This window comes from Heloderma suspectum, chromosome 5, assembly GCF_057233095.1.
Source record: "Heloderma suspectum isolate Gila_16-S chromosome 5, 16-S_ref, whole genome shotgun sequence".
Taxonomy (NCBI): Eukaryota; Metazoa; Chordata; class Lepidosauria; order Squamata; family Helodermatidae; genus Heloderma; species Heloderma suspectum.
Window position 1 is genome coordinate 202,709,286 of NC_139462.1, and position 26,025 is coordinate 202,735,310.

The 26,025-nt window shown below is 44.5% G+C and overlaps 1 protein-coding gene across 2 annotated transcripts in view; it reads left to right on the plus strand.

Annotated features, from left to right (window-relative positions):
- The window catches only part of KIAA1217 (KIAA1217 ortholog), a 538,230-nt gene that overhangs the window by 400,065 nt on the left and 112,140 nt on the right, over positions 1-26,025 (plus strand). For both annotated transcript variants that reach the window (XM_084859061.1, XM_084859062.1), the window contains 2 exons: positions 11,709-11,904; positions 24,777-24,975. In XM_084859061.1, the coding sequence (XP_084715187.1) occupies positions 11,709-11,904; positions 24,777-24,975 (395 nt within the window). The remainder of the gene's footprint in view (positions 1-11,708; positions 11,905-24,776; positions 24,976-26,025) is intronic.

A 26,025-nucleotide genomic window follows, 5' to 3' on the forward strand; every position in this document is an offset into this window, starting at 1 on the left:
GAATACTGCACATTGCTGCCTTTCCCCTCATCTCTTGATAATGAAATCATAATACAGAAGAAAGAAAAATGAGTTATAGTCACCCAGCTGCTGAGTGTTTGGATTTTCTTTCTCCAGGCTTGAGTCCATTTCTGTTTTCACAGGTGAAAAACCTCAAGATTGGTGTGAGCATACATTTTCCCTCCATCCATGTGTGTCCGTATTCTTGCACAGAAATAAGTTAGTACAGTATATATATGAAGGATGAAGAGCAGTGTAAAGACTTACTCTTTCTTTTGCTGAAAGCAGAACTAAGGAAGACACTAACATAAGTACACTAGCCTGGGCCAGCCCTCCCATGTGTTGGGGTGAATCCCCTGCTTCAGTCGGCAGAGTGGAAGGGGCAGCAAATCACACACACGTGCATATACACATACACCAGGAGGGCCCCCACTCAAGACAGTCCCACCTCACTGGAGGAGCTGCCTGCTTGATCTCACATTCTGAGGATTCGTCACAGTGAGGTGTTAGTTGACCTGGCGCTCCAGAGAGCCCACTGCTGTCTCGCTCTGACAACCTGTCAAAGTGAGGCATTGGCCAGCACTTGGGAGAGCCTCACCAGCCATTTACCTACTGTATTATCTCATATGCTTGCCACAGAAATACAGCCAGTCTCCATGGCCACCCCACCCACAATGGCTCACTCTGACAAAGGACCCTAAGACTGGGACATGGGGCAGAGAGCAGTAGAGGGAGGAGTAGGGGTAATGATTAGACACCATCGGTGGAGTGATGGAGGAGGGAGCAATTATCCCAGACCTCCTTTAGCTAGTTGCCTTACCCCATGCCCTGTTGCTTGGGCTGCCTCCTAGTGGGGACAATGGGATTTGTGATGGGACAGACCACCTGTTTTCAGGGATGGAGTGTAGTGTAGGCTGGAACAGTGTCTTCAAAAGCAGCACTTGACTTCCCATAGCTGTGAATAGCTACCATTTACTTACGTGGGAGTAAAATACGGAAGAGAAAAAACACATCTTGGTGGATAAAATGCCATCAGCTAACCAAACCAAAAGCCTGCTAAAGGAGTATTGCAGAGAGTGCCTAACACCATCAAAAACAGGGCAGAGCAGATCACCCTGGGCAGGGAGTTCCACATCCTATGGAGCTTGTGTTGTGGTGTGTCCTCAACAGCCACATGTCTGAAGCAGAGGGATGTGCGGAAGGCACTCCCTGATCAATCTAAGCAGATGGGCAGTTTTACTATGTATCACTTAGCAATACAAGCCATGTTTCCATTTTTTTATATATAGAGCATCCAAAATGCAGTCTGTGCCACCAGGAATAATGCAGTCTGTGCCACCAGGAATAATGTACTGTACAATACATCAGACAAAAGTTATGAAAGTGACAAAACAGAAGGGAAGAGGATGAAAGATGAATTGTCGGCGTTATTAAAATGATACCATAATTTAGCTAAATTCTCAAGACGTCGATCTAAACATTCATTATATAAGTAGCACTTTAGTTGCTTATTCCCATCTTTCTAACCTACTTTTGTAATATTCACAAAAGAAAAGAAACCAGTGGAATATTTAGCATTGGGCCACACAAAAATATTTCTTCCCAATTTATGTATTTTTACAGGATATGATCTGGTAAAAAAAAAAAAAAATGTCTTGCATGTGCACGAGCAGCCCTGTGTTCACCCCCAAAAGGGGGTGAGGCTTTGCATGGATTCTAAGCAAACACTCAAGGGACTTAGGAGCTTCGTGAACATTCTAAGTGCCGTACCCTCAAAAGTGTTCAAGAAGTGTCCCACTCCCACCCTGCCCCCTCCTAGCCAGATAATCCCCTTCGAATCCATTGTAATTTTCAAAAACTCTCCAAAGACAGTCCATAGTGGATATTACAGAAATCTAATCTGAATATCACTAAGGCAGGGGTAGGCAACATGATGCCTCTGTGCACCAATGTGCCCCCGGCCACCTTCTTTGGTGCCCACTAAGGTGCCCTACCCCTCCCACTTAAAAAAAATTAACACATTTTCTTACGGTTAGCTTGGACTGCTGTGAAATAGGTTTCTTTTCGTGCTGAAAAGTATGGATTCAAAGCAGTTGTTTGGTGTGTTGGAGCTCATACCCCACCCCACTCAGTCTTTTGGGCAGGTGGCTTTTCCTTTGCCACACCTCCCATGGCAGCCATTTTGTGGTGGAGCTCTGGATAGTTTATCAAATTGTGCCCATGGCCCAAAAGGGTTGCCTGCCCCTGTGCTATGGCAAAAATTATTCTTTCTGGTTGGGCCGCTCCTATCCAAGAATGGGTGCGGATGGTGCACTAGCCTTTGCTGCTGAAAGGCACTACCTGGACATCAAGTAGCAGTGCCAGATCCAAGAGTGTTCTGATCTATCCATACCTGGTATCCATGCAACATGGCAGACCAGTGGTTGCAGCACCATGGAGAGCTCCAAGTAGCCAATTGCTCCAACAAGGGATGGAGCCTGGACATTGACTGAGCCTTTATTAGTGTCTATTCTCAATCCACCCTTCCTAAGGTTGCCGGTTGGGACTTTCCCAGGCATGGAATCAGACAAGGATGACGTAGATTCCAGTGCAATAATGGAAAGCTCACAGCCGGAGAACTTGGTGCCATCTCACTACTCATCTGATTATTACAGACCAAAGGAGAGCAGAACTCCTTTTCAGCCACAGCTGCAAGACTTGTAGTGAAGCCTCTGTTTTACATCCTAGGAATGTGGGAACTGGCCATGGGGAAGAATCTGAAGGGGAGGGTGATTCAGGGATGTCTCCCAGGAGGAGGCATCAACTCAAGAGGGAAGAACAGTCATGCCCCCTTCCACGTTCTGCTTGCTTAAGGGCTAGAAATCCCTGTTCGGATAGGTCATCAGAAGATGGGCTCCAACAGCCCCCCCTCCCTGCCCCATTGTATTTGAATTGATGTAACAGCTGGAGTGCATTTGCTGAGATCAACGTCTTTAGTGCTCGGAATATTTCCTCACCAGAATTCATTGTAAATCTGTGAACTCTTCTTGGCATGACTTCGAAATGTAAGATTCTACTGGACAATTTATTACTAGGATTATGACTTTGAACGCCTGCTAGCCTTGAGACTGTTTCTTTATCTAAACAGTGCACCAATAGCTTCCGTAGAAGTTTGCTTTATTGGGGACATACATGCTGGAAGTTCTGCTATGAACTTCTGGAAAGCTGGTTGTGTGACATGATCTGCCACAGTAATTCTCATTGTAAACACTGATCGGTGTTGGCTTGACAGAAGGGGCCTAGAAACCGAGCCCAACCCTGCCCCCTTGCACAAAGAATGGAGATTCTTAAAGGGCCAAATGCTAGTGTGGAGATGGGTGCTTCTTCTCCACTTGGTGTCCTCCTGCCTGGTGCTACCCCTGCACAGTTGGGGCTGGCGTGGTAGTGAAAGAGACACATGGCTGCTCAGGGCAAGGTGCTTGTGATTGTCCGGGCTATGGGTCAGCATCATGAGCCTGGTCCATTTATTTACTTACTTACTTACTTACTTACTTACTTTATATAACACTTATCTGCAAGACTGGCAGATGTCTTGCAAGGGAGGGGTTAAAATAATAATGTTTAAAAAAAACCTAAAACAACAATAAAATAACAACCAAAACAATGAATACAACAATGAAAATATCAACATACTAAAACATTAAAAATGTTTTTAAAATATTCAAGAGCCAGTTTAAGAATCAGAGCATCAGATTAGAAATTAAATGCCCACTTGAAGAGGAAAGTCTTAACCTGGCATCTAAATGTGTATAGTCAAGATGAATCTCTCCCATCTTCTGTCTACTGTATCTCTTGGGGTTGAACTCAATGGTCTTATGGGCCCCTTCCAATCCTACTATTCTATGATTCTTCAGCCAGAAGCTCAGCCAGCTCTCTCTCATTCCAGGGTCATGTGAACTTAAGAACATAAGAAGAGCCCTGCTGGATCCGACCAAGGGTCCATCTAGTCCAGCATTCTGTTCACACAGTGGCCAACTAGCTACTCACGGGAATCCCACAAGCAGGACATGAGTGCAACAGCACCCTCCCAACCAAGTTCCCCTGCAACTGGTGTACACAGGAAGAAAAAGAGAACCCAAAACAATTTGTTTCTTACACTTATACTCTGCTTCTCAGTAACACCCACCCCCTTCAAAGTGGCAAGTTTTTCCAAAGTATAGAGGCCACAGCAAAGAACTTTCTGGGCTGGCTGACACGCGTGACACCTCAGAAGATGGGAGCACCTTTAACAGGCCCTCTCCAAAATTTGGTGTGATTTAGTATTTTCCAATCTCCATCTAGCAGGCCTTAAGTCAGGGACCAGGTCCTACCATTGGTTGTGATTTATATGCGGGGGAAAACATGTGACACAGACCTCCTGGGACTATATCACTGTATGTAAGAATGTAGAAGTGGGATTGCATTTTTATATACTCTCACATGTCCAAAACTTCCTGTACCTGGAAAGCTAGCATGTCAAGAAGAAAGCTTCTTGCCTAGATTTGTACACTGGTGTGCACAGAAGTGGCTGCCCTGCCCAGAAATACTTTGTTTTCTAAGGACTTTTCCAGATTCTCATTCCTGGAGATGCTTGAGACTTTACACATGTGAGGCATGTACTCTACTACAGAGATCCCCTCCCCTAAGTGGTTATTGGTCTTGTCAACAGTATGTTATGTATTCAGATCGTGAGCTGACTGTTTCTCAGAAATCTTACATCAGAGCAAACACCTTGGCTGAACCTATGTTGGTGTAACTATAAAAGATGCCAATCAAGTGCTGTTGGTTTGTGTAACAGCCAGGGCCAAATTGTATGTTTAAAACATTTCTAAACTAACGTACTTTTGAACTGGGGATCCTTCTTTCTTTAGAAAAAGCAGGCACAAGGGCCACCAATCTGGATTAGGATCCTGGGAGGGAGTTAACCTTTTTCCCTCTGAATCATTTTCCTGCAAAAAAAAAAAAAAAAAAATCATCCCTGAAGGTGCTATTTACTGCAAATAGCAGCTGTGAAAAGGTTGGCGGGGAAGTAGGTTGAGAAAAGTGTTGCCCCACCTCCATGACACAGTCTTGATCTGGATTCCCACACATACACACACACACACAGACACACACACTCCTGCTTTTTTCTAATAACAGAGATGTAGACAGTTCTGAGTTAAAACATTTTGAACGTAACATGTAGTTTGGCCTCAGGACTCATGTCTGCAAAGCAGATATAAATTAACGAGCGGCATTTCTCATAAGTAGCACATGATAAGCTGTTTAGCATTTGAATGAGCAGTGTGAGCTACAGTGGTTTGTTCGCCATTGTGAAGCTGACAGGAACCCAGCAGGGAATCTGATGTAATTGATATGAAATGAAACACTAAAAGTTTGTTCAAAAACTGGAACATAATTTAATCCAGTAGATGCCAGCAATATGACCAAATAACACCTAACTTTCAGCTGCTTGTAAGAACAGTTTAACCAAATGTGTAGGTGGGTGGGAAGGAAATGCAAAAGAGTTATAGTGCCAAATAATTCATTGCCATTATCTGTGTTCTTTAAAATAAAAATCAAATACATACAAATGTGTTTGCCTGAATATTCTTTATTGATCCCATTTTCTCCATCAATTTCAATTAACAAAACATTGAGAAATGAGGTAGAAAACAGACAGTGGAGATTGAGAAATGAGGTAGAAAACAGACAGTGGAGAATCTCATGCTAGTTTTGTTCCCAGACCTTTCTGGGTTTGGAACTATCTGGGAGATCCATGACCTGATCCCGCAACTCTTTTGTTAACTTTAAAGCAGCCATCTGAGGGGGGAGCTGTGATATTGATCCAAGTAGCAGCACTGTGGGAGAACACATTGAAGCCTTTTCCCCATGCCATTTTCCCAATCGAAATCATCTCCCTCCCTTGCTGCTGTTAGCCTCGCAACTGAAAAAATACAGTTGACTGAATCACGCCAATATCTTTTATTTCTACGCACGCACGCACACAGTCTACAAGACTAATAGTAGCTTAAAGAGAGCTTTGGGAAAACAGTGGAGTGAGGAAAGAGTTAACAACAATAGTCGTATAATGATAAATGTTGACATGGAGATGCTCATCATGACAGACCCCATAGTCATGGCCCTAAGGAGAGTATAAAAATTCAGGCAGATGTCTTGATCCATATCAACTCACCAGTCCTAACGCAGTTTTCACCTCCACCAGGAGCAGGTCTTTTGTAAAGCTATTGGGTCTTAATTGCCCATTCAAGACTCAGCCACCCCAAAATACCTTGCAATACAACAGGGAACGATATATTGTTGCTGGGAAAATTCATTTCCACCCCGCTACTATGAGGATTGCAGCAAAGTTCAGAGGGAACTTGGGCATCTGAAGGGATGAAAGATGATGTTAGCATCCCTGCTAATAATAAGTGCTGGTGCTGTGTCCCTGGGAGCCCTGACTCCACCACACCACTGACAACAACAACAACAACACACACACACACACACACAATGCCACTGCTCCATTCAGAATCAGAACTGCTTCAGAGTTTTCAAAACAATAAATTGGGAAATCATATCCCTGATCTTCCGCATCATAGCAACATAGGAAGCCGCCTTATGCTGAGAGTCAGACCATTTGATCCATCTAGCCCAGTACTGTCGACACAGACTGGCAGCGGCTCTCCAGGGTTTCGGGCAGGATTCTTTCCTTTCTTTCAACTTTCTTGGCATCTACCTGGAGATGCCAGGGATCGAACCTGGGACCTTCTGCCTGCAAAGCATGTGCTCTGCTGCCCCTCCCATTCATATGGCTGCCTATAGAAAAAATGGGAGACGCCAAAGCTGGATGCTCTTGTAGTCATGACCCCCCCTACCGCGAACCACACTTCAGGTGATTGAATGAAAGAATGATGGCCTCCTTGAGTCTCTCTTCATTTTTTTAGGTCATTTGTCACTTCTTGGGCATTCAGGTCTGCGCACCAGCATGGGGTGTTTACAACCTGTAGCCTAGACGCCATTGACTTTATCGGGGCACTTCAAAGCAAGCCTCCATTCTCTAAGAAGAAAAATGTTGGCTATAATTCCTGGAGAGAAGGGAAGAAATACTGCTTCATAATCGTGTCACTACAGGACCCTGGATAATACCTAATATATTAATGCAAACCTTTTAGAAGTGCAAATCTCCAGAGGCTTTGGATTTCTTGTTAGGTTTCTCAAAGTTATTATATTTTGTGAGCAACTGGACAAGTTGGCAACAGAGAGAGAGAGAGAGAGAGAGAGAGAGCTCTACAGCAACCTAATGAAAACCTAATAAAAAGCGAACGTTGCTCATTCGGCCAAGGTCACCGAGGGAGTATAACATGATCTGTGCCATTTCTGCAGCAAGCTCACCTCTTCCCACTCACACCACCACCACCACCAACAACAACAAAAATCCAAAAAGGCCAGATGTCAGCATTATGGCTGTCTTTGTTTTTAAATCCAATCTTGATCTGAACAGTATTTTCCAACCTTCTAAATGGAGAACATCATTAATAAAGATGAATCAGCGTTTTATAGGAGACTAAGAACTGTAATGAATCCAGTGTTTGGGGCAATGTACATGGGACTGAGTTTAGAAATGATGCATTGCAGTGCAAGCCCGGAGAATGTCTCTGTGAGAACTCCCAACGTCCTTGTAGAAGTGGGGAGGGAGGAGGTGTCAAGACAACAAGAATTGGTGGAGTGGTTATGCCAGGAGTTTTGACCAAATTGTGCACTTGAGGTTAAAAGCATCATACTTGCGATGAGCGTGCAGTAATAATGCCTAAACATTTCCTGATCTGGCTCCATGCTCACATCCACTCTAGCTTTGAAATAAAGGGGTTTTACACTACAATCCTATACATGTCTACTCAGAAGTAAGGTCCATTGAGTGTAATGGGGCTTACTTCCAGGAAAGGGGAATAGGATTGCAGCCTTATTTGTTTTATTCTGTTTGCTTAATGAATGAGCATCCACTAAATTATGTGACAGCAGAGAAGACTTTGCTGGCATAGCACCTAAGGTGACTTAATCTGTACCACATTGACCTAATGATTATACCTACCTGAAGGGCAAATGACTGGGGAAACAGCACAGGCTCAATAGGGATACTTATTAGCTTGGAGTGATTGGATACTAATAGCCTGTTCAATCACAGAGTTGGAAGAGGCAATGGAGGTCATCTAGTCCAACCCCTGCTCAGTGCAGGATCTGCAGAGCAGGATGCAGCTACAACATCCATGGCAGATGGCTGCCCAGTCTCCACAGCAAAGGCGGTCACACCACCTCCCAAGGCAGTCGTCCACTCTCAAACAGCTGCTTCTATCAGGACGTTTCTCCTAAGGTTCAGCTGAAATCAATTTCCCCACAAGTTCCATCCACTGGTTCCAGTCCTGCCTCTGGAGCAATAGAGGACAACTGTGCTCTGGCTTCTGCCTGACAGCTCTTCAGATATTTGAAGAAAGCAGTCAAGTCTCCCATTAATCCTCTCTTCTCCAGGCTAGATATGCCCAGCTGTTTCAACCATTCCCCTTAGGACTTCGTTGCTAGCCCCCTCATCATCCTGGTCAAGTTTCTTCTTTCAGGAGCTACAGGTTAGGGCTGCAAGCTGTCATTCGGTGATGTTTATAGCTCTCAAAGCTCTTTCCCCAAAATCTTTCCTTTCACACCAGATTTCTAAGGGTGGCATCTTATTTATTATTAAGAACATAAGAAGAGCCCTGCTCGAGCAGACCAAGGGTCCAGCTTGTCCAGCATTCTGTTCACACAGTGGCCGACCAGCTGTCAATGGGAAACCCACAAGCAGGACATGTGTCCAACAACACCCTCCTGCCCGTGTTCCCCAGCAACTGGTGTACACAGGCGTGCTGCCTCTGATATTGGAGGTAGCACACAGCCATCAGGACTAGTAGCCATTGATAGCCTTCTCCAGGAATTTGTCTAACCTCCTTTAAAGCAATCTAAAATGGTGGCCATCGCTACGACTTGTGGTAGCGAATTCCACAGTTTAACTGAGTGCTGTGTGAAGAAGTACTTCTTTTATCTGTCCTGAATCTCCCACCACCAGCTTCATGGGATGACCCCAGGTTGTAGTATTATGAGAAACTCAGGGAGAAAAATATCTCCCTATTCACTTTTGTACATCACTATCACGTTGCCTCTTACTCATCCTTTTTCTAAGCTAAACAATCCCAGCTGCTGTAACCTTTCCTCATAGGGTAGTTGCTCCAGCCCTTGATCATTTTAGTTGCCCTTTTCTGCACTTTCCCCAGCTCTATTATTTAATTAGAATATTTTTGGATCGCCCCTCAATTCAGTGGGTGTGCAAGGTGATGTACAGTAAAAATGTAAAACCTGGGGTTTAATAATTTTTTTTAAAAGAAAGGAAGGCATTAGCTCTTGAAAGGTCAGCAAAATGTATTGACTTCTCAAGCCATTTAAAGGACACTCAGGAGGAGACTAGGCAAACCTCCTGGGGGAAGTGTTCCACAGCTGGGGTGCTGCTACACAGAAGGCCCTGTTATGAGTCCCCACCAACCTAAATTCTCTAGGAGGTAGGACATGCAACAGTGACTACCACAAATTTCGGGCAGGCTCATGTGGGAGGAGACCATCTTTCAGATACCCTGGCCCCAAGCCATTTGTGCCCCCAAACCACATATAAGGAAAGCAATCCCCACCTTTATTTTCCAATTCATGTTCAATTGTTCTATGTCTGTGGTTGTCTTGAGGGACAAAAAATGTAATCGCAACAAAACGTATTAAACACCCTGCTTTGGAATTTGCCTGTGAACATGGCCAAGAATAGGCCTTTGAATCTTGCTGTGAGCCTCCACTGAAACATTTGCCCTTTCTTCCAAGCCGTAAAATTCTTCCATGGCTGCAGAGCTCCTGACAGCTCCCAATGATGCCAAAGGCCCCTCTTCCAGCTCGTGACATGCCCCTGCCCTCCATACCCTCTTGTTTCTCTGTCTTCCACAGAAGATTCTCCTGAAGATTGAACAGAGGGTAGAGATGGGCAAGCTCCCCCACCCCCACTCGCTTCTGATGGATCAAGCAAGAAACAAAACAAAACGGAAATCATTTGGGTTGTTTTTCTGAGCCAGGCTCAGAAGACAAACTCCCCTTCCCTGCCAACCTTCCCCGATCCCTAAAACACTTTCTCCCTACCTTTGAAGTGGGGGTGTAGAAGCTCTTCCATCCAGAGGGCCACATTCCATTTCAGAGAAGCTCCCAGGGGCCGCATTCCAGTGGTGCGCAGGGCCAAAGGCAAAAGGGACATGGTCAAAATACCAGTATATTGTAGCTTCAAGCTCTTGCTGCCAGGAACTATGCCTTAGGAGAGGCGTTTCAACCTCTTAGAATGGAGGGAAAACTGCACAAAAGCCTGGGAACCACCCAAAGATCAGTGGTTGGGGGAAAATGGGTGAGAGGAGAAGGAGGGGCCTTCTGGGGACTCCCAGAAGGCTGAATTTGGGCCCCTGGCCTGAAGTTCTACCCTCCTGCCTTGAAGCCTTACCTTAGCAAGTGGCAGGGGCAGTAACAGCATCGCTCCCCTCCCACCTCTCATGCGGTATACTGCTACACAGCATGCTAAGGTGTCAGCCTCCCTCTTTTCTTCTCCCTGCATGCCGCTCCCTGCTTTGCGGGGAAACGGAGTGGTGGGCTAGTGGAGAGGAAAGCTGTGTGAGCCAGTGTGGTGTAGTGGTTCGAGTGTTGGACTGGGACTTGGGAAAGCCAGGTTCTAGTCCCCATTCACTCGACCATGAAGCTCACTGGGTGATTTTGGGCCAGTCACAGACTTTCAGCCCAACCTACCTCACAGGGTTGTCGTCAGGATAAAATGGAGAGGAGGAGGAGGATTACACCGCTTTGGGTTACTTGGAGGGAAAAAGGCAGGATATAAATGCAATAAATAAATAAATGAAGCAGGGAATTTTTCTCATGCTCAGATTGGACTAGAACTATCAATGAGACCTGGGTTCAAAATCTCCACATGGCCTTGAAGCTTAGTGGGTGACCTTTGGCCAATCGCTGTCTCTCGGTGTAACCTACTTCACAAGGTTGTTGTGAGGATAAAATGGGGTGGGGGAGAGAATGATGCATGTCACTCTGAATCCTTTGGATGAAGGGCAGGATTTTAAAACAATGTAGTAATGTGAAACACTCAGGAGATAGTGAAAATTTGCCCCATTGAGCTGATGAATGCCTTTCTATGCAACTGATACTGAAAGCAGGTTTATGGAAACTTGACTTGATAAAGTGCTATTTCGTTGGATGTGTTCTTTTGTGTGTACATATCTACATACTTCCATACTGTTGTTGTTACAGACAGCGTTAACAGTTGTCAAAACAGCAGGGAGTGGAATTACCATCCATCTATCCCATAATGTCTTAGCCTCAGGTACTTGTTAGATATGAATTTTGTGCAGTTGGACATAAGCAATAAAAATCTTAATGAAATACCCTGGGACCATCTTTTGTAAATAACAGACACAGGAGTCACCTTGAGCGCACATGGCTTTGTATAATTCTACATTCAGCCGCTCAACTGATGCTTTCTCTTTTTTGAAAAAGGAAGAGGGGGAGGGAGATTCCCTTTCTTCCCTCAGGCAGGGATTCCAAAGTTACTAAAAAAGCGTTTGCTCTCTTTTAACATTTTATTAATTTTCATTTCACAGACAAGGAGCCCAAAGCTCTCTCAAAGTCCACAGCCCAACTTGGGAGATCAGACCGAATATTTGTCAGAGGCCTCTGCTGACTCCCTGGAAATCATGTCCGAAGGAGAGTCCCCTTCTCCTTTTGCAAGAGGAAGCCGTACGCGAGCGAGCCTTCCGGTGGTGAGGACGACAAACCAGACAAAGGAAAGGTCACTTGGTAAGGCGCCACCCACATTCTTCCGCTAGCCTTATAATGCTGGACCGCTAATGCTTCCAGTGCTGTCTGCTCCCCACCCCCAAGTCTTTCAGAGTGAAAAACACAAAAATTGCACACTGAATGCCTGTTCAGACAAGACAACCTTGTCTCTGTGACATCTGTGTGCAAATTCTTGTTTAACATTAGACCTTGGCCAGGTTCAGACAGTCATCAGATTTGCAGCCCTCAGATGTGTGCACGCCTTTATTCCTTGTCCTCCTTTACAAGCACCAGGAGACATAAAGCTTCTGCTTTTACTGTAGAAAACCCCCCAACACTGAATAGTGTCCAGTGATGTCCCAGCACTAGCACAAATGATGTTGTACTAGCATAAATCAACACTTGTGCATCATAACTAGCACAGCAGGAAAAAGCATCAATTTGCTGCTGAATGCCACTGAGTTTTGGCAGCAAATCATCACTTTTTCCCATTGCACTAGTTATGCTGTGCAAGCATTGGTTTACACTAGTGCAGTGTCATTAGCACTACTGCTGGGACACCATTGGATACTACCCCATACTTCCCCATCAGTTACAAATGCAAAAGAACTGTGGTTTCGTTTAACTGTGTTAAATAAAGCTGTACTTTGGTGTCCTGGGTTTGTTAACTATGTGTGGTTAGAATGAACCACAGTTTTTCTGATTTGTTCATAGTGGGGAGCTATGGTTTGTTCTTTGGTGAAAGTAGAGTTTTCTGTCTCTTCCCCTCATGCATGAAAGAGAGGGAGAGGGCGTGCATGAACCCAAGGCTTGTACAGATTCATGTGCAGTCATCAAAGCCACAGTTTAGACCAGGTTTAGACAACCTGTCCTGCTAGATGTTTTGCACTACAACTCCCATAAGCCCAAGCCAGCATGGCCAATTTTAGGGATATGGGAGTTATAGTCCAAAACATCTGGATAGCAAAAGGTTATGTAATTTTGGTTTAGATGATTGTCTGAACTTTACCTTACTGGTAAACTCTGAGACAGTTTCGCAGCCTCCCTATGGGAATAATGATGGTCTGCATGAAGTGGCAAAGCAGTGGTAGGCCACGTATAACTCCTGCAGGCTGTATTCAGGCCACCAAGGGAAGTTTTTCTATTGTCTTCCCTAGAGCTTATCTATAAATGAGCTGCAACATGATAGCAGTGTGAGCTGTAAAAAAACTCACACTGGGGTAAAAAACATGGGGTGCCAGATAACCTCTTCAGACCCATCTCCATTCTTCCATTGCCTGTTCCTTGCATTCCTACCTAGAAACCTATGAAGCTGGCATATGCAGAGTTAAACCATCAGTCCATTTTGTCAGTCTTGCCTATTATGACCTGGAAGTGAGGCAGAGGCCTTACCTGACTTTCGGGATGTTGGAGAAATCCATTTGGGAGGGTGGAATTTGTCAAGTTTTCCTAGGTTCAGTCTGCAGTGAGGTGGGCCTGATTTTGCCATTTGGGAGGGTGGAATTTGTCAAGTTTTCCTAGGTTCAGTCTGCAGTGAGTTTGCAGATTTTCCCAGAATTTTGCACCCCCCCCCCCACAGGTTCTGCAATTTGTGTGAATTTCTGAGCAATTTTCATGAATTCAGCTAAATTTGTGCAAATCGATCGTAATGTCCACAGATTGCTCAGAAATTTGTGCAGATTGTGGAACCTAAGAAAATAAAATGCGCAAAAGATGTTCCCAGAGTTTGGGGCGAAGCCCACCGCTCAGCTCACAAATGCAAATTGAGTCATACACAGCGCAGAACTCCATCAATTCAGAAAAGAATTGGATTACCCAGCAACAGACACCCCTACCTGACCTTGCAACCTGGGATGCTACAACTCGAGATTTTAGGGATTATACCAGAGACCTTCTGCATGCATAGCCCATTCCCAACACTGAGTTATTGATCCTAACTCCCAGTGGCCTGTGTACACTTGGACATGTTCTAGCCTGTGTGACTGTTCCTGGGCTGGCCCTACCATTAGACAGAGGAGGGTGGCTGCCTCAAGCAGTTCATTTGGGGCATCCTGAAAGGGCAACAACTGTTTGGTTAGTTAATTTATTATGATCATATTTTTACTACCAGGGAGAGGCGCTTGTGGGATTTTCTGCCTCAGGGATCAAAATAACTTGATTGGCCTTAGGTACCATGCACCGTGATATGGGACGAGGGCACCATTTGCTGGTCTACCACAGGTGGCAAAATATCCTAAGCCAGCCTTGGTGACTCAGGAGCTCTCTTAATCTCCAATTCCTCAGTGCCATCAGATCACACTTGTGGGATAGCTGCTCATTGCACATGACATACCTCCATCACCATTGCTTCTCACAGAAGATCTTCTTGCTACCAGTTTAATTGGCTGGGAATAGATTGGTGAACTTTTTTGCTGGGATTACTTGCCCAAATAGGAGGCAGCTTTCTCAGGAAACACTGCCATAGGAGAGGCAACCTGTTGCTATATAAAGCAATGAATGCAGATTGCTGAGGAAGGCAAAGGGTTATGGTCATATCTGGCTTCTCTTCTGCAGGATCCCATCTCCCAGTCTGCTGAGTAGCATAAAACCAAAGGACTGGATCATAAATCACAGGGGTGCTCATAAATTGAACTTTGTGGTTTATTTATTCTGTTATATGACTCCCAGGCCGTTTTTATCAAGAGTGCTTTGATATCTGATATATAATCAGTTTAAAATAAAAAATACAAATACAAAAAGTATAAACTAAAGGCAGTTTTCACTGGCTTCTCTAAGCCAATGGAAACCAAGAATGAAAAAAGGTGGTACTTCGACATATCTTGAGCAGAGAGCTGTTTGCACTAATCTGTATAGCCTGCCTTAGTAATTCCAGATGGTACATTTTGGGAATTCTGTACAATAAACACATTGCAAAACCTGTAATGGGAAAACCAATGTTATGCTAGTCATGCTTTTATACTTTTGAAATAAACAATATTTAATCACCCCAACATAGTGGTCTTCAGTTGGCATGGGAGCTCGTCTTACGCCACTACCTCTCCAGCCTACAAGAACTGCTCATTCACCTAATTAGTGCACAGTGTGAAAATGCATTTTGGGGGGAAATTTGCATTTCAAAGTGCACTTAAAAAAAAAATTTTTTAACATGATCACAAGTTTGGAAATGTGCAAACATTTTTTTTTCTAAATGCATTCGTGTTCGCATTCAGAGTTATGAACGGAGCATGTTCGGATGATTGGAACTGTAACTAAATTCTTGTACAACCCTAGATGGGAATTGTACTCCAAAACATCTGGAGGGCGCTAGGGTGGGGAAGGCTGATCTGTCTACGATTCTGTTTGGGTACCACTAAAGTATCTGTGGGTTCAGGGCGCACATCCCATTGAAGTTAGCAAAACATTACTACGGTGCATTTTCTGTCATAAAAACCATGTGCGCACGTGCACCCCCACCCCCATTTTAAACATCCCTGTATAAATGATAAAACATATTGCTAGCAAAAGAAAAGGCATTTTTCATTTGGCTGAGTTACGTATTTATTTATTTAAAACATTTCTATCCCATCCTATATCATTAAGATCTCAGGACGGCATATGGATAAAATCAGTGTGAACAGTATAAAACGATAAATAATTTAAACACCTAAAAACATATTAAACTATTAAACAAGCTAAAACCAGTTAAAATCTAAAACAATAAAACAGTTAAAATAATGTGCTAAGGAATGCATTTAGCCCTCAAAGGCTTTGGTAAAAAGCTTTTACCAAGCTTCGGTAAAAAGGAATAAAGGCTTGAACCCTGAAATTAATGAAGTTTGTGGAAGGACCATTTCTCATCCCCACTTCCCATCTGTGTGCCCTGAAAAGCCTCTCCAGGGGGGAGAGCCTTCCTGAACAATGTGGGGTAAGGTGGGAGGCTACTGGTGGAGGGGGGATCACCCAAAATTTGGTGAAGGTTGGCCCAATTGTGGGGCAATTCCTCCATCCCCAGGAATTCCCCTGTGTTTCATCCCGTATGGAGGACCCCCTGGAGAGGGTTTCTGGGGAGGTGCAGGTGGTTGCAGGGGGCAGGAGGGGATGAACATCTGTAAATTATTTTAGGATCCAAGCCAAGGTAATCTCTCCCCCCCTCCGTCAATATACCAACCTTTCCATCCCTGCCTTTGTCAATGTTTTGCAAGGGTGTTAAGGCATTTGGCTTTGAGGTACGAACTGCCTGCTGCAAATGTGGGGGAAATAATGTGCCCAGCAGTTCTATTCTCCAGCAAGATTTATGAAAGAAGAGTCAATTAAAAACATACAGTAATGGAAAGGGGAAAGCAGATGGTGGTGGTGGGATTTGCAAATTCCTTCGAGAGCTCATTCCACGGGTCATATATCACATATGGACCAGGTCTTAAAAGAGCAAAAACAGCAGATCTTCCTAATATGGCTCTTTCCATCATAATATTTGCGCTTACGGCTATTGGCTCATCTGTTATTCTATTCAGGGAGGGGAGAGCCACTAAACGAGGAGTTATAGGATGGAATATTGGTTTGGGCATCAAACTATAAGCAGAAAACAGTCCACTGCAACCTTACCCAACATGGTGCCCTCCAGATGGCTATGCTGGTTCGGGATGAAAGGAGTTGAACTCCCAACACATCTGGGGGGCACCAGATGGGGGAAGTGCGCAGTTTTGAAAAATGCCCACAGAAATGCACATTTTCCCCAGTCGAATGAACCAAAAAACAGGTCGCAAACAAAAATGTGAGTGAGCCAAATGAAGCTTCAAAGTGATGTTTGGAGAATTTCAGTGAGCCACATATATGGCTGTTAACCAGGTGTGGTGCAGTACAAAGAAAGGCTTTTCCCATCTCAGAAAACTCTGACATCTCTTCTGCGCTACTCTTCCCAGTATGAAATGGAACACCACCAGAACATCCCTGGTTGTCCTGCCTCTACTCCTATCATCCCTGACCATTGGCTTGCTGGTTGAGACTGTTGGGAGTTGTAGCCCGAAGCAGATGTGGCTTATGAGAGGCAAAGAGAGCAAGTCTCCATTCCATCATTGTCTTTATTCCTTCTAGTACACCACTTGGTGAGGAACACATTTCTTGATCCCAATTTCCCTCCCAAACCTCCAGTCAGGTTCCTTCATCCTCTCTCTCTTTGCAGTCAACATACTTCAAGATACCAGGCTTCAGGCTCACTTACTTTATTAGTTAACAACCATGTTCTTTACAGATGCAAATTCTAGGAAACTCTCAGGCTACAAGGGAAACAGCTACTCCACACAATTACGAATACCAATAGAGGAGCCGAAGTGAAAGTTAGAGAAGTTGCCGACAGTTGAACAAGAACATCCTGGCGAGACTAGCTTAGGGGGGATGCCCCTCCCTTATAGTGGCTCCCACCTATGTAGGCTATCACGCATAGCCAACCTAGAGGAGTGTCTGAGCTCCACCTCTAACTTTTCCCACTTCGCTCTGAGACAGACCCTAGCATCCCTCAAGTTACACCCCTCACTCTCCTCCTCCCCTGAGACAGCGGGGGGGCCTTCAGGTCGAGCCATCTGTGTGCCAAGGCTTGAGAAGAAGGCCTTGCCATATCTGAGCTCACTAGGGAGGGAGTCTCCCCCGGTTCTGGCTGTTCCCATTCTGAGTCTGAGCTGCTAATTCTCTCCACACGCTCAGATGCATTCCTGACACCTTCATACATTGCAGGAGGGAATGGCAAATACATAAATTGGGTGGGCAACTTGTGACCTTCCAGATGTTGTTGGCCTACAATTCCCATCATGCCTCATCATTGGCTATGCTGGCTAAGGCTAATGGGAGTTGTAGGCTCAAAGATCTGGAGGCCACAAATTGCCCACCCCTGACCTAGTCCTAAACTTCAACAGTTAGTGGTATAGAGTAATTGCATTGTATCTCTAGATTACTGAGATTCCGGTTAAATGAGCAGGAAGCTACTCATCAAGCCAGAGAGTTCAGCAGTCTCTCACTATGATTCTATTGGAGAAGTCTCACTTGTTTTTCTTCTCCTTCATTCCCCCCCCCTTCTTACATGTTTCAGTCTAATTCAATTCAATGACTGATTCTCCCATAGCCACTGTCACTGGGACATAGGTTCCATGTGGTAAACTACACTGGCATTGCCTCTATCCAGGGACTACCTGCTATAGAGAAATGGCCTAATTATTTTCCACATCAAAACTGCTGGTCCTGTGTCTGTGTATGTGTGGGGGGAAGAGATGTGGGCATAAAAATGATTAGACTCCTTCCCTACTGCCCCACCCAACCTATCCAATCTCACATTTCTGCAGCCATTTCTGTGCCATATAGCAGCTTTGAACAATGGCAGCACAATACACTTTCCCCTCAAGTGTCTGACACTATTGTCTAATCCTGCTGTGCTGGTGTAATATACAAGGTTGGCTTTTTTGATGCCAGTGCAGTTCACAGGTTCAAGATGATGTCCCAAGACTGATTGCTTTGTTCCATGCTAAACACTGATTTGCTGACGTAGCAGATCCCAAGTTCTGACTGTAAACTGACCTCATTCCAACAATTTTCGCTTAACTAGCTGAGTACAGCATCCTCTCTTTTTTTCACCCCATGTGGCAGCCTTCTTTGCCCCATCTCATCAGCATTTTTGGTCTTATTTAGCATGAAAGGCCTTGAACATATTTTTGGTGGTGTTCCATTTCACATTGGGAAGGACAGCACAGAAGAAATGTCAAGAGTTTTCTGAGATGGGAAAAGCCTTTCTTTCTTCTGCACCACACCTGGTTAACAGCCATACACGTGGCTCAAATTGACCGCGGCCCTTGGGTTATAACTGCTGGGTGTGAGCTCAGCTGAAATCAGTAAGCATTTTTCTTTTGAAGGTAGACTTTTACCCCAGACAGCAGTATGTCCCCCCCACACACTGCCCCTGGTCAAGTCTTGTCTCTCCTGTTTGGTCAGTTATTTGAAGAAAAAAATACGAATTTTACTGACTTTTAAAAAGTGGGGTTCTTGTCCTGGGACCTTGCAGATTTTGGCTGAATTTTGCTTCTTTTATTTTTACTTGAGTCATTTCTATCCCATCATATATCCAAAGATTTCTAGGCACTTTGCAAAAGTTAAAAGCAACAATATAGGCACAAAAGTGGCAGATAAAGAATACTGCAGTTAAAATCCAGAGTTTAAATTTTAAATGCTTGACTTTTAACTGCAGTACTTTTTAAAAATGATCAAGATGTTGAAAATGCCTGGTGGTGATTGTAGTTGTTGTTTACATTTTTTTCCTGGCACCTAAAAGACAATAAAGTTGTTGCCAAGCACACTGTTTTTGGGAGGGCATTCCACAATTGGGGTACCATGTCCAAAATAGCCCTCTCTTTTATACTTCACCTCTGATTTGGAGCACACAGTTGGGTGATGATCTTAACATGTGGCTTAGCTGGTATGGGAGGAGATGCTCCGTCGAATACTTGGGTTTTAACTTCCAAGCAACTCAAGTCTCTAAAGCGAAACAGCAGCACTTTGAACTGGACCTGGAAACAGATAGGCAGCCAGTGAAGTTCTCTGCAGTTTGTTTCTGCAATTACCAAAAGTTTTTTTTAAAAGAAAAAAAGAATCTGGGTTCTACCCGATCCTTTTGAAAGTCTCATAGAGTGCTTCCCCACACCCCTTCAGGCTCATTTTCAGTTAGCTAGTCTTATACTACATAGCTCTGCTATACACAGGTAATCACTCTTGAAAGAATTGTGCAAGCATTGTTTACTCACTCACTATCACATCCTGTTCTATATCATATGCAAGAGATATTCGTTGGATCCAGAGTTAATCATACAGCTGTTACATGCATTTTTTAAAAATCTGCATGTTAAATGCAAAGACGCATTAAATATTCCATCCAATTTGGCTGGGAGATTTAAGTCCCAATTTCTTTCCCCCTCACTTCAAAATCTTCTCCCTGGTTTATATTCATTAAACACTCACCAAGGTAAAAGTTGCTGGAAAATATTGTTAAGAAACATAACAATTTCTCTTTGGCCCTCTCAAAATAAAATATAAAAAAACCTGTTGGGATTTCAAGTTTATCTTGTTGACATCTGTATCAAGTAACTGATTCCTGCTATGTTTTAGCTATCTACCCTTCCTTGGAAATAATTAGAATTTCGTCTGGTCTGTAATTTGTCTAGTTTGTCATTCTCTTCCTCATAATGCTCTTTAAGGAAAACACAACTATTTGCATAGTGAAATCCACCTGCAATACAATGGACTAGTATCCAAACAAGTTAGGGCACTTGTACAGAACAGATGAAGCTAACATTTCAGCCTTGGTTAATGCAGTATACCCAACAAGGGAAAGAGTGTTTTGAATGCAAATGTTAATTCCAAGTAATGCAGCTTTTCAGTTCAAATGAACCGATGGATGTAGAGTTTCCTGTTCCCCTGAACAGTTGTTGTTGTACTATGGCATATTATGACTCCCTTCTCGCCATTCGAGAAAGAGTAGAATCCAGGCTCTCTTCCTGGAGCCATGGCTTTTCCCACAGTGGGGGCTGATGCAGGTGGTATAATTAGGAATCCTTGAGTGTGCATAATGAGGATTAGTGTGACGTCATTGCAGAAACACAGGAAATTCAAACAATGCTGTAATAGGCTGCAGCCAACCTACTTGCTTACTTGGGAGTCAGCTCCCAAGAGCCTTGCTGGATCAAGCCATCTTTCTGGATCAAAGTCCATTCTTTAGATCAGTATCTTGCTTTTCAATTAGATGCCTCCAGAAAGCCCACAAGCCCATAAGAATGTAAGAGGAGCTCTGCTGGATCAGACCAAAAGCCTATCTAGTCCAGCATTCTGCTCACACAGTTGCCATCCAGATGCCCTTGAGAGGCCCTCAAGCAGCACATGAGTGCAATAACACGCTCCTGTTCATGCTCCCCAGAAACTGGATACAGAGGCATACTGATAATTAGTTGATTGGTGTGTTTGGCCTAGAGAAGAGAAGACTGAGGGAGGACATGAAGAAGCACCTGAAGGGCTCTCACATAGAAGAGGGCTTGTTCTCTGCTACCCAGGAGGTAGGAGTAGATCTAATAGGCTTGAGTTAGGAACATAGGAAGCTGCCATATATTGAGTCAAACCATTGGTCCATCTACCCTAATACTGTCAACACCGATTGGCAGTGGCTCTCCAGGGTTTCTGGCAGGATTCTTTCCTCACCCTACCTGGAGAAGCCTGGCATTGATCCTGGCACCTTCTGCATGCAAAGCAGGTGCTCTACCACTGAGCTATGGGCCCTTCCCTTAGATGGAGTTACAGAAAGGTAGAGTTCTGATGAACATTAGAAGCAACTTCTGGGTGGTAAGAGCAGTTACCAATTAGCGAGAGGGATGGTGGGCTCTCTCTCACTGGGGGGTCTTCAAGCAGAGAGGCTTGACGCTCATCTGCTGGGCATTGTCTAGAGTTCCTGCATCAAGCCGGGAGTTGAACTAGATGACCTTCGGGATACCTCCAACTCTCTGATTGATTATGTGAATCAATTCTATTGATCCTTCTCACCTAAGATCTGTATCTGTGCTCTTGTGTCGCTGCTGTTCACTTCACTGGGGCTTCAGCACAAGCAATTTCCAGGTGGTTGCACCTGCCTTGGATGAAGCATACTGCATCTGGTCCTCCATTTTACCCTTGTCCTTTCCATCGACGTCTTGATGCATTTAGAAGTAAATATTTGCTGTCCTGGTTAAATACATTCAAATCTGCCTGGCAAGTTTCCAAGAAAAACAAGCCCCAAACAACCAGCTTCCATTACAGATTTGAAACAAAAGGCTCCCAGGAAACTAAGTAGTCTAAAGGTGGCCACATTTCTCTTGTTTAGTTTTTCATAAACCTCATTTTCCTCCTTGTATAACTGAATAGGATTTAAAATGAAATGTTCCTTATCTTTGCATAAATGTTTTGCAGGACAAAGATACTCCCTCTTCCAACTTAATCAGCAACCATGCTGGTGCCTGCTGGATTTTTTTTTTTAAGGTTTATGCTTCAATGATTGTGCTTATGTGTTTTCCTGGAATGTGTACCCAGGGGAAGTGTGAAATGTACACCATCCCAAATAAAGCTGTGTAAATCACATTTGTCCCTTATTTTAATCTGCTCTTCTTTTGTGTGTAAGCAGATATCTTGAGAATGCACCTGAAAAAAAGGCAATAGATGGAGCCAAAATACAGTTTAGCATTGCTTCCTTGGCAAACACACATCATGCAAGCCAGGTTAATTCACAAAAACCTTATTAGATAGTCTCACTGCTTCCTTTATTTTATAGGCCTGAAGCTCCGTTATGAAAGTAATGACAATTAATGTGACTCTAATGCTTTCATTGTAATTTCTGGCAGGTACTAATGTCCCTTTTTGTGTGGCAGTATCCCCTGGAGGTAGTGGGGAAAGTAAGCAGGTACTTTCAGGCAGGAAGTAACTGCATAAGGGTTAGAAGTGGTGATGGGTTTCCACCACACATTACAAACTCTAAAAGCAGTCACATGGGGGGGGGGTGCTGGACTATGCTCAGAGAAAGCTGTTAAAGGAGGTGGGGGATACTGCTTAACTTGTAAAAACAGGGCTGCTTGGGTTCAGGGCTTGGGTGGTACCTTCCTAACTGTCCTGGGAGGTGGCTGCAGTTCAGCAGTGCAGAGTACCTGTTTTGCATTCAGAAGGTAGCTGCTTTCAATGTAACCTATGTGTCAGGAGTAATACATAGGAGTAACACAATGTAACCTTTGTCTCCTCCAACAAAGGCCACAGAACCCCAAGATCTGCAGGGCATTCACCCTGTCCAGAGGGTTTGACAGACAACTCACTGTATGGGCTGCTCAATGTGACAGCTCAGACATTATTGTTAGACACACAGTTCTAAGCAGGCCAGTAATCTGCTTGGTTCTCCTGCTGATGCCCAGGGACAATGGTGCCAATGAGCTCATACAGGCATGGTAATCCACAGAAAAACTGCACAATTCATGGCTCAAGGCTACTGGGAAACCAACTAGATCTTCCGGAGAAGCCAGTATATGTCAAGAGAGTCACCTTAGCGACAGAGCAGGGCAGACTGCTTTCCTGGCCAAGCTGTTTAAGTCATCGGCTTGACCTAGATGATTTGCTAGTGCAACCTCTCTTGTAAACCAGTTGCATGAGTCTTGGCCCTTCTCCAAATCAGTCCTGTCACCTGATGCTGGCTTACTACTCTAGAGAAATATCGAATGGTTGTTGAATTCTCAGATTCCTTGCTGAGCTAGAGTTAGACTTCAGCCCAGCTGCACTAAAACTCTTAATACAGCTGCCCCCCCCTCTCTCCCTGTTGACTGGTACCAAGCAGCCTGGGTAATGTAGTTCCCCAGGATGCTTAAGTCTATACTACAGGTTTCAGGTGCCCTGGAAACAACATATCCCAGGCCTCCTTGTGCTTGCTGTGCAACCCAGAATTCTGAGAGCAATGTCAAAAGCTTTGAATTGTAATTTTATGCACATATATTTGCAAATAAGTTTAATTGCACACAGTGGGACTTACTTTTGAGGTGGTTGTTGTTGTTGTTATTGTTAAATATATATATATTTTAGCCACCTTTCAAGAGTGAAGTCTTCCTGTGTATTGTGGTTTACACTTACACTTACTGTGTATACTGTGTATACCTGCACACAAGCCAGGAATGGTTATGAAATTTAAAAACAATCTGGAATGTTCAAAAGTCATCTTCAAGTTTCTGTTACTACCCATAATGTTCCTGCAGTTTAGGGCTTTGTTGTTGTTGTTTTAATGACGAGTAAGGCCATTTCCACTGGAACTTGTTCCTAGCTTACGGCTGAAAAGCATGTTTAGAATCTATATCTTTGGAGTTTAAACTGCCCAGGCATATGCAAACAAGGAACACTGAAGAATCCAAACATACTAGGGATGGTGGAGAAATTCGCCACGGACTCAAATGTGGCCGGATTCTTTAGAATCTGGCCCCCCGGAGTCTGTGGCAGAACGGACTGCTCCCCCCGCCACCCTGCGAACTAAGGTCGGGACGGACCCTACCTGGTGCTGGCCGGTCCGGGTCTGTTCTCTTTGTTCCACAGCCGGCCGCTGACGGGTTGCGGCTGCAAATGGCATCCGCACAGTGGACACCATTTGCGTCCCTGCCCTTTGCCATGATTGGCTGCATAAATATTTACGTAGCCAATCATGGCAAAGAGCAGGGATGCAAATGGCATCTCCTATGCCGGACGCCATTTGCGGCCACAGCCCGGCAGTGGACGGAAGTCCGGCTGCAGGCGACCCTGGCCAGCAGCTCCGTGGACTTGCCGTGGAGCGGAACCGGCCAGGGGGGATTCCAGGGGGAGGGATGGATTGCCTCCCCCCCAGCGGACCCCAGAGCAGAACGGTAAGTGGGGTTCATACACCCCTAAAACATACCTGCTGGTCACACAGTGTGGGAGGGACAGAATGGCAAAAAGAGGATATTTGATTAAACCAACTAGTTTTAACTTTTTGCAAGTCTGATCCTACATGACCAAGGGTTTTGCCAGACAGCAGGGTTTGGAACAAATATTGAGCCTCAGGAAAGCAAACTTTCTGTTGAAAAACTGAAACCACCCTGACTGAAGAACAGAACAAACAAAAAACCTTCATTACAGCATCTGTATGTCTTGGGAACATATAATCAATAGCCATGGGGAATTATACTCTTTTTCCAATACTGAATTAGAAAAGTGATATTATATCTATATATATGAACTATCTTTGCGGGGGGGGGGGGGGACAAACCTCATTAACTCGTGTCTAGGCCAGAGTAGAGCTTGTTCACTTTAACCAGCATGTTCACTTTGGTTTGTTCACTTTAACCAATATTTTCATTTGGGTTTTTTTGTTTGTTTGTTTGCAGGAGTTTTATATCTCCAATATGGAGATGAAACTAAACAGCTAAGAATGCCCAATGAGATCACAAGCACAGACACAATCCGCGCCCTCTTTGTAAGTGCCTTCCCCCAGCAGCTGTCAATGAAAATGCTGGAGTCTCCCAGTGTGGCGATATACATCAAGGATGAGAGCAGAAATATCTATTATGAATTAAGTGATGTAAGGTAGGTGAAATACATGGTTTGGGGTGGGTTTATTTATTAAGTGCTGTTAGACTGCTGTGTAAAATGGGGAACCTTTTTGGGTGCCAAGGGCCACATTCCCTTGGGGATAATCTTTCAAGGATCATGCGCCAGTGGTGGACAGGACAAGAGCCAAAAGTGGGCAGGGCCACCCCTTTTTTCTCTCTCTTTCTGCCATCCCTTCTCTCTCTCTCTCTCTCTCTCTCTCTCTCTCTGCCACCTCTTTTTCTGTCTCTTTCTCTGTCACCCCCTTTCTCTCTCTCTGCCACTCCTTTTTCTCTGTCTTTCTCTGCCATCCCTTTTCTCTCTCTCTCTTTGTTCCACCCCTTTTCTCTCTCTTTCTTTGCCACCCTCTCTCTCTCTTTCTCTGTCATCCCATTCTGTCCTCCCCCCCTCTCTGCTTTCCTCCCTGCTCAGTGGGCTGCCAGGGAAGGGACAGATCTTTCTTACCAGAGGTCTGAACTGATCACTTCTATGGGGCTTTTGAAATTAGGCCAGGGCCACATACAGCCTTTGGGCTGCAGTTTGCCGATCTCTGTTGAAAAAGAATAGAGCAAATCAGAGATACCTGGGACATTACAGTGAAACAGATGGAACAGGAAGCATTTCACATGTCCTCTGCAGTTCCATATTACCCAAACTGCAATTTTTACTTCTGCCCTGACAGAGATTTGTAAACTCCTGATGTGAGCAACAGCTTGAGCATCTCTTGGGGAGGGGAGACACAACATTTTTGTCTTTAAATGATAAGGAGATGCATAGGAACAGGAAGTATAAGCTGCTTGTATCTCCTGTTCTCTTTGTATTTGTATTTTGTCCAAAGAAGCTACAGGTCTCCAAAGATGGCAATGGATTGTTATGGACCAATGATCAGGCCTCATTGTTTGTAGATGATGCTGATAGTGTAAGCCTTACCTCAGCCTTCCCCAACCTGGGGCCTTCCAGAAGTTTTGGACTACAACTCCCAGCATTCCCAACCATTGACCATGCTGGCTGGGGCTGATGGGATTTGAAGTCAAAAACATCTGGAGG